This window comes from Dermacentor andersoni, chromosome 11 (assembly GCF_023375885.2).
Source record: "Dermacentor andersoni chromosome 11, qqDerAnde1_hic_scaffold, whole genome shotgun sequence".
NCBI lineage: Eukaryota > Metazoa > Arthropoda > Arachnida > Ixodida > Ixodidae > Dermacentor > Dermacentor andersoni.
In genome coordinates this window covers 124,333,745-124,351,554 of record NC_092824.1, presented here as the reverse complement: position 1 = coordinate 124,351,554, position 17,810 = coordinate 124,333,745, and the positions used below count along the sequence as shown (strand labels likewise).

At 50.2% G+C, this 17,810-nt stretch overlaps 1 protein-coding gene across 1 annotated transcript in view; it reads left to right on the top strand.

Annotated features, from left to right (window-relative positions):
• The first annotated feature begins 2,092 nt into the window (after positions 1-2,092).
• The window catches only part of LOC126539348 (tetraspanin-33-like), a 35,300-nt gene continuing 19,582 nt past the window's right edge, over positions 2,093-17,810 (top strand). Inside the window, exons 1-2 of the mRNA XM_050186169.3 lie at positions 2,093-2,532; positions 13,466-13,701. Coding sequence (XP_050042126.1) covers positions 2,326-2,532; positions 13,466-13,701 — 443 coding nt within the window. The 5' untranslated portion in view covers positions 2,093-2,325. The remainder of the gene's footprint in view (positions 2,533-13,465; positions 13,702-17,810) is intronic.

Below are 17,810 nucleotides of genomic sequence, written 5' to 3'. Positions count from 1 at the left end.
TTTCCTGGAGCTCCGCCGCACCTCTTGGAGAGATGCTATGGAGTATTTGGGTAAATTGTTGGCACTGCGTCGCTTGTAGGCGCGGGTCGATCACGGGGAATCTTGACTGTTTTGCCGTTGACCATGTGCGTGGAGTGCCGCACAATGTATTGTTCCTGGAAGTGAAGCTCACAGAGGGCCGCTTCCTCGTCGAGAGATTTGTCAGCCCGGGGAAGAGCCCGCGGTGAACGTTCACCACCCAGGAAAACACCGCGAAAATCACGTGCACGCAACGTCGAACCGAGAAGACGAGAATCACGCGTGCTCATGCACAGATAGCGGGGGACAGAGCCGGAAAGGCTAGGGAATACCGTGCTAGGGGAGACATCGCAATGCTGACCGCAGCGTTACTACGGCCACTGTAGTGGCGGCATGAATCGAAGGAGCGCGCTTTTGCCGCGAACATACGGGCGTTCGCGCCACCATAGCCACCATACTAAACACCATACTAGCCACCATACCGCGGCTTTCGCCACTCTGCACGGAGCGGCGGGCGAGGAGGACATTGAGGCACCGTAGCAGCCGGAGAAGAACGCCCCTCCTCCCTCACCTCACCCCCCCCCCCATGTCTCGCGCGCCACAGGAGAAGGCACACATCCGGGCCGCGTTCCTCACTCTCGCACGCGAGATTGAACCGCGTTCGCGAGCTCACCCTCACACGCTTTCACTCATACGGAACCTCACGGCGACGGCAGAAATGCGCCTGGAGTGTCTATATAATTGCTATCGCAATAATATCGCAATCCACAGGTTCTTTGACTACATTTCAAGAATTACGCGGCGTATATACTACAAAATCTGGCAGCAAGTAGGCCTGCCAGCCGCACCAGCCGCATTGTTGAAGTCGCCGTCGTGTGGAATAAACCCTCTAAAATCGCACTGCGACTGTACCGATTTCTTCCGCTCCAGTCGAGGCATGTGAAACGCGTCTTTACTCGTTTGTAAGCGTTCGCACGCATTGGCACGCCACGCATTTCGCAGGCCAGGCGCAGGTATCACGGCGGCTCCGCCAGATGGCGCCGACTGTTCTTGGGAAAGCGCGAAAGAAGAGTCCCGCTGCAGTACACTTCATGCATAGCTCGTTTTGACGGTGGTAATACGTTGTGTCGCTATATTCGACGGTCACCTTGAGATGGGTTCCGTCGATTTTATAAGGCGATACCAACGTACACTTATCGACCTCCAAGAAAAGATAGAATAAACTGCTCACTAGACGCTCCGACACCCGCTCATCAGAGCCAGACGGAACAAGTGGCGCAAAGCCTTGGGCATAGCGGCCATCCCCTGCCCGGTAGCAATGGGCGTCTGCTAGCTAACCCATTATAAGAGAAACACCTTTGGTTGTACAGTGCTGAAGCCAACAAGCGAGAACACGTCGTACATAGCCAAATAAAGTTTCATTCGTTCGTACATTCTAAACAGTGTTGGGATGGCTAGCACTGTGGTCGATCTCGAACGATGTGCTTTGGCGCTGTAAGAGTTGAGGAGGACGTCGGGATGAAAACTGGGAGGTTTATTTTACATTATTTACAGTGAGAGTCAATTAACAGTCTTAAAGTCATTACGGGCCGGCAGCAACTCGGACGCTGCGGCCCGTGGCATGAAGCTCGAAAGAGGTGAATCAGGGAATGCTCTAGGAATCCTCTCCTGCTGCTCCCGGTCTGCGTCTTTTGAGCCCTTCAGTGTCGATAAGACACGTCACGTTCGGCCAATGTGAGAGCCCGCTCAGGTGACGCCATTTTCGGCCAATGGTAGGCGCCCGTGCGATGGAGTCACACCCGGCGAAGAGAGTCGCTGCTCGTGTGTTTCCGAGGGCTTTCTTCTCCCTGCGGTCTTGCCTTGCTGACTTGCAATGCGCCGTCACCATAGAGGAATGGGGCGACGCCGCCATGTTGTAACGGCGCATTACAGCCGTCACGTTGTCACGGCGCATTACAGCCGTCTTGCTTCGGTACCCACTCTACCCGCAACAGTGCCAGGCTCTCGCTTTACTTTCGGGAAGAGCCAAGCGGTGAATAGCTCCACCGGCTGCACACGAAGTGGGGTCCGCCAACTTGTTTGCGCGTGCCGTGCCTCAGGAATGTGGTATCCGTGCTTTTGCGCTCCTCAATTAGCTGTGGTGCCATTTGATGTGGTCTGGGGAACTCGAAGTAGGCTCAGGAAACGGTCCCGTATCTAACAACGCCACAACGAATGCAACTAAACATGGTATAGGAATCGACATAACACGACAAATTTCCAGATTTGCTATCAAGCGAAGACGGAGCGAGCCATCAAGGTGACTCGATGGAAATCGGGGAGCAGACGACGACGACGAGGTCTCCTGGCAGCAGCGGCTCCACATCTACGCAGAGAACAACCATGGCCCTGCGGGGGCAGCCGCACAGGCTGTACCGCGCCTTCCTGCTCGCCTTCAACGTGCTGCTCATGGTCATCGCGGGCTCGGTCGCCTCTGTGGGCCTCTTCGCCTTCTCAGAACGCAGGCGCCCAGGGGTGAGCACCACTCGTGCAATGACAGATTGCGTCCTTTGGATCACAAATGCGTTTGGCTCTTCAACTCCGCACTTTGTATGTAGTGGCGCGAAATATCATTATGGCCGTTCCCGTCCTAAGACCGCGCGGATTTAACGCTAAATATGTGCTCGAAACAGCCGTATTTTGTTAAGAGCGCTGTAAACATATCGATTCACCCGTTGCTGTTAAACATCTCGTCACACCGCAGACGGATCTAGAAAGGGGAAAAGGCAACGAAGCTTTGCCTCAGGAAAATACAAAATAAAGCATGAAGCACGCGCAGGCAAAATCAGATGACTCTACCGTTTAGTAAGGTTTATGTATAAATGCTGCTGCAGACCGACGTGCGTCACAAGATGCCACAGCAGCGGTGCCGGAAATGGGAGACGCGTCGCAGATTGTGCCATTCTTCTTGTCGCCATTCCGAGCAGACCTTGAGAGCGTCGTCGTGTTTTGCTGTAAAAAGCAACGAGCGGCTTCTAAAATACTAAAATAAATTATTTGAGATGTTTTCAAGTGGTTTACAAGAGAAACTTGTCAGCTTCGTAAGGACCCCTTCGCACCAAAATGAGTGCAAGCATGGAAAAAGTTGAAAAGACGGGAGGTGACTGTATACGAACCGTCTAATAAACGAGTTAGTTGTGGTGAAGTAATTACCCCTGTCCTGCGCCAACCGATGCCAACTAGCGCCCGCAAATTTCATTTCATCGCTCCACCTTCTCTCATCCCCGACTGCGCTTCCCTTCTGTTGGTGCCCATTCCGTAACCCCAATGGTCCAACGGTTATCTAACCGGCGCATTACATGACCTGCCCAGCTCCATTTTTTTTTCCTAATGTCAGTTAGAATATTGCTATACCCGTTTGCTCTCTGATCCCAACCGCTCTTTCTGTCTCTTAACGTTATGCGTAGAAATCTTCGTTACGTCGCTCTGTGCGCGGTCCTTAACTTGTTGTCAAGCTTCTTTGTCAGTCTCCAAGTCTCTGCCCCATATGTCAGCACTGGTAAAATGCACTGATTGTACAACTTCCTTTTCAGTGATAATGGTAAGCTTCCAGTCAGGAGCTGACAATGTGTGCCTTATGCGATCCAACCCATATTTATTCTTCTATGAATTTCCTTCTCATGATCAGGGTCTCCTGTGAGTAATTAACCTAAGTAAACGTACTCCTTTACACACTCTAGAGGCTGACTGGCGATCCGGAACTCGTGTTCCCTTGCCGGCTATTCATCATTATCTTTTCCTTCTGCATATTAATCTTCAACCCCACTCTTACACTCTTTCTGTTAAGGTCCAATCATTTGCTGCAGTTCGTCTGCAGCGTTGCTGAATAGAACAATGTCATCGGCAAACCGTATATATAGGTTGCCGAGTTTCGCCGTCGATCCTTACTCCTAAGCCTTCCCAGTTTAATAACTTGAATACTTCTTCCAAGCACGCAGTGAATAGCATTGGAGAGATTGTGTCTCCTTGTCTGACCCCTTTCTTTATAGGTATCTTCCTACTTTTCTTGTGTAGGATTAAGGTGGCTGTGGAAACTTTGTAGGTATTTTCCAAGATATTTACCTAAGCGGTCTGTACTCCTTGATTACGCAATGCCTCTATGACTGCTGGTATCTCTACCGAATCAAATGCCTTTTCCTAATCCATGAAAGCCATACAGAAAGGCTGATAGTAATCCACGGATTTCTCGGTCACCTGATTGATGACATGGATGTGATCCAATGTAGAGTATCCCTTCCTGAAACCAGCTGCCTGTTCCCTTGGTTGACTAAAGTCCAGTGTTGCCATTATTCTACTGGAGATTATCTTGGCGAATATTTTATATAATACCAGGAGTAAGCTAATGGGCCTAGAATTGTTCAATTCTCTAGCGACTACCTTTCTGTGGATTATTATAATGTTTGCATTCTTCCAGTTCTCTGGAACACTTGAAGTCGTGAGACATTGCGTGTAAAGGGCCGCAAGCTTTTTAAACATATCTCCTCCATCTTTGATTAAGACGACTGTTATGCTATCTTCTCCTGCCACTTTTATACTGGTCATGTCTTGTAAGGCCCTTCTAACTTCATCGTTAGTTATAGAAAGAGCCTCTGTCCCCTGTGCACTACTACTTTGAATGAAGGTAGCGTGGCTGCTCTGGGTACCCTATAGGTCAGCATAGAACTCTTCTGCTGCTTTTACTCTATGTTCCAAAATGCTGATGATATTGTTACAGCATGGTATGTGCCGGCAGCGCGATAACGGAAGAAGATGAGGTTGACTGTTTTCCGATACTGTGGTTCGGAACATTCGGTTTTGCGTTTAATTAAACACCGGTGTCGATATCCTACACCATCAATTTTGGTGGAGGGATCGGGGTACGCTCGCTATGACGCTTGGCTGGATCTCGGTAAAGGACGCTACATCGGTTCCATCACGATGTCTTCAAACGACGGTGCCCCATCCACCCAGGCTTCATCACATCGAGCGATAACGCACCCTCGTGACTACGTGATTTTTACCGGCACAAATGGCGCGGACGTGGAAGACTGGCTCACCTAGTACGAACGCGTCAGCGACCGTGACAGATGAGACGCGACACTGATGCTTGCCGGCGTAATCTTGTACTTCCAAGGCACGGCTCGCATGTGGAACGACACACACGAAGACCTGACTAGCTGGGAAGTCTGCAAACAAAAGGTGCGTGACGTATTTGGAAAACCTGCCGGGCGTCAGCTATCAGCCAGACAAGAGCCTGAGACACGGGCTCAGTCGACAACAGAGTCATTTGTTTCCTTTATGCAGGACGTGCTGGCTATTCGCAAAAAAGCAAACAAAGACATATCGGAATCGGATAAAGTTGGCCATGTGCTAAAGATAATTGCAGACGACGCATTCAATTTAATTTTAACGCGAGAGCTTAAAGAGCAAGCTTTAGCTCGGGTGCTCCTATCCAAATACATGTAAAATGAGAATTCGTTTTTCTCGGCAACCACTGCACCTAATTTGACAAGGTTCTTTGCATTTAAAAGAAAAACTTAAAATATTGTGACGCTCTTACGTGCATAGTGGGTTCGCTGGTTCGCTCAGTAATAACATAGGGCCCACTATGATGGACCCTATGTTATTACTGAGCGTATCAGCGAATTAACCTACCGCATAGCACGTCTCACATCAAACGGCCGACGGTCAGCAAAGACTGAACTTTCGCATGTCGCTCGTTTAAAGCCCTTTGTTTCTTGACAGCCTGTTTGACTTGCCCGGCGGGCTTCGTCTGCGCGGAGGGAAATGTGACGCTCTTACGTGCATAGCGGGTTCACGCCTCAACAAACAGTATGAGGGGGCACCGAAGGGTGGTGAACGAGGAAGATGACGTGTGGCTGGCTAGCTGAATATCGTAAGGCGCTCAGCTGATCAAGGCCATCGCATCTAACTCTACCCGGCTTCAAAGTAACGCCTTTTGTGGGCGTAACAATATAGTGACACTTAGTTTCGAATTTACGATATATGCGGTCAATCTCTTATAAAAACTGGCGAAAATTGAAATTTTCAGGAAACGAAACTATCCAGCTTACAACTTTCTAACTGCAAGAAAAAATGATATCACAATTATGTGGCATCTCATAGTACATCTAAAGCGGACAAAATTGATATGTTACACATGAATCTAAAAAAAAAAATGTGTAAATGCAGCTTCTGCAGAACCCTTGTACACAACGCAACAAATTCTCGTAAGATATAAACTGACATACTGACTTTGCCCGCTTTGAATAATCTAATGGATCCCATTTACTGAACCGCGATATCTGATATTGATGCAGAGCTATTAATTAGCGCTCGTCCTGTCGCTTCCTCCGTCTGTGTCCCTGTTATTTGCGCTAGTCTTTTGATTAATGATGTCCCACCAACTAGCCCAGCTTTCTGCCTTGATTGCTTTAATAATTTATAAACTTCGTGCGTCTTTTTTTTCCAACTTTCAAAAATTCTTTTCACTGAATTCCGGCGCTCAATCGCAATCCCGCTTCAGCGGTCACTGGAATTCCCGGGTGAGGGTATCGCCGAATTCACCGGGTGAGGATATCGACTAATTCTTGGAGTGGAGTTGAAACTACGTCGATGCCGGGGTGAACCTTGCGGAGGCTTACCAGAGAATTGGCAGTCGCCGCATAAATGGAGGACGGGGAACCTGAGCGAGGCGCACAGTGGGAAAATGTGCTCTTTGAAAACAAGCGGAGTCGGGTGCTGAGAAAAAGGAAGTTAAGCTTCGAGTTAGGAGCATATCCGAGTTAAGAGCGACCTGGGTCCACCTGACGTGTAGTGCAGTAGCCACGATGCACAGGTCGGGAATTCCGAGTCCTCCCTTATCCCTGGGCAACTTGAGCACCCGCCTAGCCACACAAACAGTTGTCCCCTTCCAGAGGAAGCGAAAGAGGACCCTCTCCAAGATAAGCTTGGTTCGGCTTAGAACAGGAGACACACATGCCACACACGTCAGGAAGGAAAACAGAAGTGAGCGAAGAATTGTCACTCGAGCAGTTAGTGGGCATGACAACGCGCTGAATTCCTGAACTCTGGTTTCAAACTTCTCCTTAGCCTGTTGCCAGTTTACAGGAGAGACACCGTGTGGTTCGAATAGGAAACCTAGAATGCGCAGCCGCGTTTTCACGGGGAGACCATGAACGGGCTGCGGACTGGACGGAGTTCAAATACATGGCTGGAATTTTCCACCTATTCAACCTTGCACCGCTCGCCTCGCAGTAACTGTCCATGACCTCCAAGACGCTGCAAGCTGATGCCTCGTCCGGAACCACAATGGACAAGTGATCCGCATAGGCAAAGAGTGCAACCGGATGGGAACCTGGTGTGAGGAGGAACGTGCCAATTCTGCTGTCACAGGACAACCTCTGCAGAAGCGGTTCAAAAGCGAGTACGTAGAAGGCAGGTGATAGAGTCCCCCTGCCGTACACCATGTCCCATAATGAACGCCTCCGAGACGCGCTCCCGTATGAGAACAGCAGAAGTCGGTCGAGAATACAAAGCTTGGACTATCTGCCGAAAACCCACACTAAAGCCAGACTCTTCCAGAACACGGAAAAGGTACCTATGGCTAATGATGTCGAAAGCCTTTTCCTGATCGAAGGAGCAAAGAATACCTGGAAGTTTCCTGGTATTGGCCCACAGGAGAAGATCCCTCACTGCTAAATCGTGAAGCTGAGTAGAGCGCCCCTGGACACAACATGCCTGGTATGGACCCAAAACAGTGTTGAGCACTGGCGTGAGTCGCATACACAGGCACTTTTCTATGAGCTTATAATCGCAGTTCAGAAGCGTGATTGGACGCCATGCTCTCAGATCGGAGCTTCTCGACACGTCGTTACAAAGGAGAGGGATTAGCCCCTCTCGTTCAGACGCTGACAAAGTCCCTTCACTGAGTAGCCAGTTCACCAGTGATGTTAAAGGCTTCCCTAACAGAGTCCAAAACTTAACATAAAATTAGACTGTCGGACCATCGGATCCTGGACTGCGATTATGCTTCATAGACTTCAAAGCCGAAAATAGCTCGTCCTCATCTATGAATGAGCCACATACTTGCAGCGGCTCAGCTGCAGTGGTGAAGCAAAAGGAAAGACAGCTGGAGAGGTAACTGGTTCGGCATACAAGGTCATGTAAAACTGCCTCGCCAGTGCAAGAACTACATCTGGTGAATCGACTATGCTACCATCACTTGCATCTACTAGGGAAAAGAGAGTTGTGCTCCTCCTTGAAAAATGCCTACGTTGGACGTTCCTGCTGCACCACACTTCAATTTCACACAGTTCTGCTCGGGTTGTGGCCCTCCAGCCATCCCAGCGTCACTGCAGGAGAATCCGAAGTTTCTTTCGGAGTGAGGTCAGCGCCGGAGCCACACCAGGCCCGCCGGACAGCGGCTTCGAGAGCAGGAGGATCGCGTCGGAGATGATTTTAATCTCCTCACGCTCCTCGACGCTCGCCCAAAGTCCTGAAGCACTCACGCACTCTGACCTTCAGGTCATCCCATTCTGTGCCACCTAGATTCTCTTTGTTGCGCAGCGATCGAAACAAAATGGATGATACATCTGCGGTTGCCTGCATGCCTGTCTTTTAGGAGACGTGGATTGAGGTGCCACGGTCTCTTCCCTTGCGAGACTATGCTAGAATCGGCAAACCGCAGAATTAGGAAGCTGTGGTCGCTAAGAGCAGAAAGAATCAACCAAGAATGCATACTGGAAGCCAGTGACGACGAGACGTAAAAACGATCGGTGCGGCTCTACATGCCCCTTCCTGTCCAAGTCATTCCTGACTGTTAGGGCGAAGTACGCGCCAAGCATCGACCAGTCCGGAGTACACTTCCACGCTTATCTTTATGTTTTGGAGTCCCTCTACGCGAGACGCGATAAACCTGTTCTAGCACACAGTTGAAGTTGCCTACAAGAATTAGCCGAGAGGGACCTACCGAGTAGGGTTGTAATGCAGGGAAAAGCTCTCTGATCTCTAGACCGGGTTGTAGCGTAAACATTAACAATTCTAATGCCACAATCAAGATCCACCGACAAGATACGGCCCTCGGCATTCCTGGCATGGCGAATAACAAGGCCGTCGAAATTCGGCATCAGAACGATGGCCGTACCCCGGCTGCCTGTCCCGCCATAACTCCAGAAAGACCTGGTGCGAAAAATCCTATCAAAGTGGCTGATCTAGCCTAACCTATGTACATAAGTTTCTTGGAGTACGAGAATATCTACCTTTTTGGATTTAGCCAAGTTGACAACATCTAACTGTTTGGAAGCTCGGGACAAACCTCTACAATTAAAAGAAGCTACAGTAAGGGAATGAGCCATATTGGGGGAAGAGAAAATTTAGCCGAAAGCTAATTAAAGCAAAGGAAACCAGAAAAAGCTAGAGAAACAAAGAGAAGAGCTGGCTAGTATTAAGTAATACTAGCCGCGGAAGATAAATATGCTAGAACTACTTATGAGAGAGTCTCCGAAATTGGAGGCCCCTCATTAGTAGAATCATAGTATCTGTCTGACAGTTCGGAGCAGTCGCATCGAACCCGTTTACAATGCACACAATGAGTGAGATACTCCGTGTCCGAAGGGACTTCAGTATCGGACTCTGAATCTCTTGGGTTCACGGCATTGCGCTTGGTTTCGGGAGCACCAGGCTCCGAGCCACGGCACCCACCGTCGTCCGAGCTCGACGCGCGCTAGTCGGCCGCGTCCCTAGCAGCAGAGCCAGCGCGGTGACCGCGCTGTTTTTCACGCTTCCTGCTCGACCGACGAACAAAGCCGGCCGTGGCAGTCAGCCTCTCCGACCAGCCAGAGGCCGGCTCCGACCAGCCACAGCCACAGAGTCGGCAACGGCCTTCGCGTCAACACCCTCGACCACTCTCGCACGTTGCCATGACAGACGGGAGAGTGTTCGCGGTGGAATCCACTGAATCATCGCCGCCGTCGGTGGCGTCGACCACGCTCAAAGAAGCCCGGCTGTTCTCGTCCTCCGAGGCAGCTGCTTGCCAGCTACCGGCGAAGCAACCGTGTCCTTTACTGCATGTTCCTGCTGGTCTGGTCTCGCGGTTACTGGCGAGTAGGTGTGCACACTACACGCCGAAACCGCGTGGTCTCCGTCACATCGTACACACGCCGCGTCGCAGGCCACGTGGCCGAACTGCTCGCAGCGCGCGCACTTCGGCGTGTCACACAAGGCCGCGTGGTGTCCTGCCAGGTTACCCCTACGGCACAACCTAGCGACTCCCTAGTACTCGCACTGGAATTTTACACGCTCTCCTACACGAAGAAGGTTAGGAACGGGCCGCGCCATCTCTATCCGAATGCGCCGGTTCCCTGTGCCAATGGCAGAGAACCTGGGCACGCACTCTTCGGAGATACCGTGGACCTTTCCAAAGACCTCTAGCTCCGAGACAAGAGCTTGGTCTGGAAGATCCTCGGGGCAGGCAAAAATCCTTACCATCTTCACAGGAACTCGTCGATATCTCGAACCTTGAAAGCGGGATCAGCTGAGAAGTGATCAACCGCGGCCTTACTCCTAAACGTAACTTCAAAACGACCCGCACGGAAATCATGTACCAACTCCAAGTCGTTCAACGAAAAGCGCTGCACAAGTGCCTTACAAACATCGACATTGGTCGCGCCTTTCGGAACACGGCCAATGAAGGTGAGCGGACGAAGCCGCGTAGGGGCCACTAACGCGGTGAAAACCGCGTGGCGCCTGCGCCTAGCCGAAGCTAACACTGCAGCAATGTGGGAAGCCGAATAAACTCAGCTAAACACGGGGAGAAAACACAGGAAAAGAAAAAGAACCACAAGGGCACCTCACCAAACGGATGGACAGCAGGTTGGAGTCCTCAAGGCCCCGCGCCGTATCCAGACATTCCGGGAGGGGACCACGTGGAAGGGATCAGCAGTACTCGAACTTCCCAACACAACACGAACTCTCCGAGGAGGCATTGTGAGCGCGGTGTGAATAGCCGAGCAAACGAGCTAAAACTCACGTTTCGCAGAAAATCCGGCCTCCCGCGTCGTCTTACAGATTCTCGAACCGGGTATACCCAGGCCTTCCATATGATGCAAGAAATTGCCTGAACTAATTGTATTTATCAAGCTAAAATACGTAGAAAAATCGCAAACTAGGACTTGCACACAACCTACAGACATAATAGTTCTCGGGTTGTAATTTGACTATACGAGAACACAATTCTCTTACGCGAAAACTCAAAAGGAACCCCTTCACACACACACAATCCGGCCGCGGCGTCCGCCATTTCGCGCGCCGGAGCGATGGGCGCAGGGATGGGTGTCTTGGGGGCCACGGAGCGGCGCGACCGGTTCCTTCATTAACTGCAGCCGGCGCTCGCCTCCGCCGCATCGCGGCCCACGCAAGAGGCCGTGGTTCTACCACAAAGCTCGCTCATATAGGTGTTCGGTGGCTCGCCTTCGTGCATAGCGTTCGCGGCAAGCGTTTCCAAGTGAACAGTACGGTTACATGCGCTCCAGTTGCCGGGAAGCGTGAGAAGCAGTCAGGGACATGTGAAAGTTATCGCGTTCCACTCGCACGAAGCGTTAGCTCGGGTGCCCCTATCTAAATACACATAAAAGGAGAATTCGTTTTTCTCGGCAACCACTGCACCAACTAGGTCTTTTGCATTTAAAAGAAAAACTTAAAATGTAGTGACGGTTGGTTTCGAATTTTTGATTTATGACGTCAATTTTTAATAAGAATTGGCAAAAGTTTTCAGAAAACGAGACTATCAAGTTTACAACTCTCTAACTGAGCAAGAAAAAATGATATTACAATTTTGTGAATTGCATCTCATATTACATCCAAAGCGGACAAAATTGACATGTTACACATGAATCTAAAAAAATTTAGTAATGTGTAAATGCAGCTTTTGCAGTATCCTTGCACACAACGCAACAAATTCTCGTAAAGTATACATTGACATATTGAATTTGTCCGCTTTGAATGATCTAATGGATGCCGTTCTTAATGCATAGCTATTAATTTATAAACTTCGTGCGTCCATTTTTTTTTTTTACTTTCGAATATTCTTTTCACGGAATTCCGGCCCTAAATCGAAATTTCGGTTCTAACAGTCACTAGAATTGAACTTTCTCTCTCAAATGCAACAAATTTCATGAATATCGGTCCAGGGGTTATCTCAGAAAAGCGTTTTTTTTTTTTGCGTTTTACAAGTGTTTGAATGATGATGATGGTGATGATGATGATTATGTGTTGATGTGTTTGAATAGGCCGCGTTGGAGTTGGGCCCGAGCTAAAGCTTAAGCGTCCTCCAAATTTTGTGCAAGTTTCTAATGGCGTTTCTCACTGGTCAATTCGGAGCAGGATTTCTTGCTCCGCGGCAACGAATCCGAATTTCACTGGTCGATCTGGCGCGGGTTCGCGCGTTCCACTGGTTGTTTCGGATCAACTCGCTCCGCGCCGGATCGCTCTCACTTGCTCCGCCGCCGAGGCGCGGATTCGGGCGGAAATAGCTCGCGGTACTTCCGTCTTCAAGCGAAATCGGTCGGTACGCCCGACATCGTGTTGCTTCGCAAGATGGCTGCGTTCTGTGGTGCTGCTGCTGAGCTCGCGTTTAGCGATGAGAGCTCGGAAGACAGCGATTATGAGGTGACGCAGGTGCTGTACGAAGCCTTCTATGCACGGTATAGATGCACAATCCTTGCGGGCGCGACATTGGAAATGACGGACTCTGCGCCTGCCGCGGTCAAATTACGCACGGGATACGGCGAGTTTGGTTGCCGTGGAAACGCACAGAGCGGAAGTCGGGCATGGTTTCCGAAACCGGTTTGTGCGATGGGTACGCAGAATTCCTGTGTGATCCCCCACGGAGCGTTCTTGCGCTCCGCTGGCCGATTCGGATTTGTGAAACCCGAGCGCTCACTCGAGGATTTCGGCGGCCGCTCCAGATCGACCAGTGAAAAACGCCATAAACGTACATTATTAAACGCTTTTCTTCTTACTGGAACATTGCTTGACTTCAATTCATTAGGCACAACTTTTACCTGGTATCATTAACTGTTTAGTGGCTTTCCTGGCGTATTTCGCGCTTCTCGTGCTTGCTCCACGTTACGCGATTGTCAGCAGATGTTTTGGCTAATACACTTCCTGCACATTGGGTGGGAACACATGTATGACACGTGTTGGTTCCAGTATGCGGGTCGACAAAAAGGCGCCGAAATGGTCCTCGGTGGCTTGCGCCATAAACCTCACAACTGAACGCTACTTGAGGTTTCTTACACTATGAAAATTGGCAGTGAACCCTCAATAAAGAAAACAAGTCGCCGTTTGTCTCAACCATGGTGCCTGATATAAGAGTGCCTGTTTTGGGGCTCCTAATAAAGCTTGCAATGCAATGCCCGTCCCCGCGCAGGCCACGTACTTCAGCACGCTGGTGATGCGCCTCAGCGTGAACCTGGAGCTGGCGGCGGTGGTGGGCGGCGGCGCGGTCTTCTCGGCCGCCGTGCTGGGCTTCCTGGGCGCCCTGCGCGAGAACCTGGCCGCGCTGCGGCTGTACGCGCTCGCCATGACCGGCGTCGCATTCGTCGCGTTCGTCGGCACGGCTGCCGTCACGCTCACGCCCTTCCTCGCGAACAACGTCTTCCACAGGTCGGTCTTCCTTGCGCCGGGGTCGCGAAGGCGCGTGCATGTTCCAACGGGCACTTGTGTGGCAGCGAAGACCTTCAGAGACGTTTGCCTGGTGGTGCATTGCTGAGCTGGTCTACTCGAAGCGGTGGTCACTGAAATCTGGAGTTTGACGAAATCTCGTCTGGTCGGGAAGTAACGGCATAGTAGGAACGCCTACCAAGATGGGACGTCTATTAAACGTTTCGGCTTTCACACGGAAGCCTTGTTCAATGAGCTGAGAGGCATAAAACCTTCATCTTAAATCCGCGTCAAAAATCGCTTCAGGCATCTTGCGTATGTTGGCGGGAGATTGCCATCGTTTCGATTAAGCGTGTGTGCGGTTGTTTGGATAGTGAGGAATTCCAGACGCTGTAGCTTCGTCCAGTTCTTTTCTTGGGCGATGACTGACTCCAGTTGAAATTGTGCTGTTTGGCTTCTGCGTGTTCAGCGAGTGCACTGGAAGTGACTTTTTTTCTCACATCGTTCCTGTCCTCCTTTAGGCGCCGCTCGAAATTTCCGCTTTCACCAATGTAGACATAATTGCAGTCCACACACGGTATCTCATATACAATGCCACGGAACCTGTCTTTGTCCTTGACGTTGACAAGACATCAACCGCGGCGTCTGCTACGGCGCTGGCCACGCGAATCGCGGACGCCGCAGGGACGCGTCGCCGGCGCTCGTGTGTCCGGAAAGCGACCTGCGGCGTCGCGGCTAAAGTGCGTGCCCGCGCGGGCCTCATCTTCAAAGCAATTTGCAATGTTTGCGGAGTGCGCGTAGTGCCGGTCTTCGTATGCGCTTGCTTTCGACGTTTCGTACGCGTTGAAGCGACGGATGCACGGAGGTCAATTGGCTCGCAGCCGCTGCCGCGATTCCTAGCATTTTCACAGACAGTTTCCGCTGTCATCGAGCGATGTGTGTTATGTTTACCTGTGCGCGCGTGACACCGTGCTGGTTAATTTATTTAAACACGTTCACAGGCTAGTTGGTTTGAATCCATAATAGAATGTGTAATAGAATCCATAATACAAAAGCAGGAAAAACACAGGACAGCGCTGTCCCGAGTCTTTCCTGCTTTTTGTGTTACACGTTTTGCGCAACCCCTTCAAGATACAAATTGTAGCCGGAGAGTTCGCACGGCGGATTCACTTGGAACGAATTAAGGATGGCACCAGTTTCGAGATTAATATTAGAGAGCTTTAGAACAGTATTGGGGCACCTGTTGCGGCTGGGGTTTCGTGACCGATGTGTTGTCGAGTTGGTGCCGTGCCGCGGTAGTCATCAGGACAAGTTCAGGGACGGAAGAAAACTTTATACACGTATTTACATGTTTTGAGGAAATCAGTGAACAGACTCTAGCATGCAAGTAGCGGCACCGAAGAGCGCACCAGACAGGCGAGGCGGCTGGTGGCGTCTCTCTCTCCCTAACACTGGGCCGGCTGTGCCTTAAATCCCTTTGGGCATCGTCGGCAGGAACGAGGAAAGACCGGTGCTGACGACAACCGCGACGCTTTCCTCTTTCGTCGAAGCAGTCCAAGCTGCGTAAAACCGGTCTCCTGGGCAAGGGCCAGCAGTTCTGTGGAATTCTGAAGGCTGCCAGTGGTGGTCAAGATCGCATCCATCCGGGAACCTTGGTATAGGGTCATTGTAAGTCACGAACACGCACTTGAACTGAGAGGGTACCTTTTTCCCTCTCAAGGTCAAGGTCCAGTTGACAGCGCAGAAATGTCAAGGTTGAGTGCTGAAAACCAGCAACATCTCTGGCAACACTTCTAGGAAACTGGCAGTTCGATGAACTCCTCCGAACCTGATCGGGATGGAGACGGCCGGTGCCCCGTGTCGTTTTCGGTTGCTGGTGCAGATACTTTGTAGTGACAACACTAGAAAATATAAGGTTGACAAATTCCTAACATCTGCACATGCCGCGATTCTCTCTTTGTGAGCCTACATACATAGAAGCTAGCTCATACAGAGCTTGTACACGTTTTCGGGGAAACTAATGCGTGAATAGATGTTAGCACCGCACACTCCATACCACTACAATGTTCACGAATTTATCTGCAGGAACTTACGAGGCGCGCTGCCATAACGGGCTTTCTTTGATGATGCTAAATTTTCGCACAAAAGGAACACAGAAAAGTGACGAGAAGGTTTTACAGCATTCACGCAAAGAATAAAGAAAAAGCAACTAGCGACGCCACCACTTGTAAAGTTAACATACAGATTTTCATCACGTCAGAACGATCGTATTTGCGTCCATTCCTTTCCTCCACATTTGCAGTTATTCCTTCTAGCGTATTTTTGATTGTACCAACGTTGAATCAACGGATCTCTTAGGCATGTAGGGCCCTCTTGGCTGTACTTTTCGGCGATAAGGTAGCCTCGCCGCCTGCGGGATTATCTGACTGAGCTATGTCGAATGCTCGGTAGCGGTAGTCAGAAGTTCGAAGCCTTCTGTGATTTTTTTTCCTTTAAACTAGCGGTAGTGTGCCTGAATTTGACCTCCTCTAGTGCACTACATCTGCAGGCTTGGAGTGACGCCTGACACCGGCTAATAATGCCGAGAGCGAGTGGGGCTATACTAATCCAGGTACAACCAAATTAGGAAGGCCCACTAAGCCTCAACAAAGACACTCCGTCATCAGAACAGGAATTGCCCTCCCTGGTGCAGTATTCAGCCACAACCTCCCTGATGATATCTACAATTAACCAATGGCCCTCAGTCCCCAGCAGCTGCGGAGCAACTGACCAAGGCGGCGGTCAGACCTGTAATGCAGCAGAGGGTGCTAAGAATCTCTGGGTCCGGACAGGCCGCCAAAATGGAAACTGACCGTTGCAACGTTTAAGACCTGAACCCTCTCGAGTGAGGCTAGCTTAGCAAGACTCTTTGAGGAACTATCAGACAATATTTGAAATATTATCGGCCTCAGTGGGATTAGCACTAGCGAGGCTTCATCGTCATCATCATCAGCTTGGCTACGCCCGCTGCAGGGCAAAGGCCTCTCCCATACTTCTCCAAATACCCCGTTCATGTGCTAATTGTGGCCATGTTGTCCCTGCAAACTTCTTAATCTCATCCGTCCACCTAACTTTCTGCCGCCCCCTGCTACGCTTCCTTTCTCTTGGAATACAGTCCGTAACCCTTCATGAAGACCCGTTATCTTCTCTCCTCATTACATGCCCTGCCCATGCCAATTTCTTTTTCTTGATTTCAACTAAGATGTCATTAACTCGCGTTTGTTCCCTCACCCAATCTGCTCTCTTCTGCCCCCCCCCCCCCCCTCCTAACTTTACATCCATCATTATTCTTTCTATAGCTCGTTGCGTCTTCCTCAATTTAAGTAGAACCATTTTCGTAAGCCTCTAGGTTTCTGCCTACGTGAGTACTGGTAAGACACAGCTGTTATACACTTTTCTCTTGAGGGATAATGACAACCTGCTGTTCATGATTTGAGAATGCCTGCCAAACGCACCCCAGCCCATTCTTTTTCTTCTGGTTATTTCATTCTCATGACCCGGATCCGCAGTCACTACCTGCCCTAAGTAGATGTATTCCCTCACCACTTCCAGTGCCTCGCTACCTATTGTAAACTGCTGTTCTCTTCCAAAACTGTTAAACATTAGTTTTCTGCAGATTAATTTTTAGACCCACCCTTCTGCTTTGCCTCTCCAGGTCAGTGAGCATGCATTGCAATCGGTCCCCTGAGTTACTAAGCAAGGCAATATCATCAGCGAATCGCAAGTTACTGAGGTATTCTCCATTACCTCTTATATAACCCCAATTCTTCCCAATCCAGGTCTGTGAATACCTCCTGAAAACACTCTGTGAATAGCATTGGAGAGATGATATCTCCCTGCCTGACGCCCTTCTTTATTGGGATATTGTTCTTTTCTTTCTTTATGGAGGACTATATTATGTCGGCGTTCTTCTAAGAATCCGGTACGCTCGAGGTCATGAGGCATTGCGTATACAGGGTGGCCAGTTCTTCTAGAACAATCTGCCCACCATTCTTCAACAAATCTGCTGTTATCTGATCATCCCCAGCTGCCTTGCCCCTTTGCATAGCTCCCAAGGCTTTCTTCACTTCTTC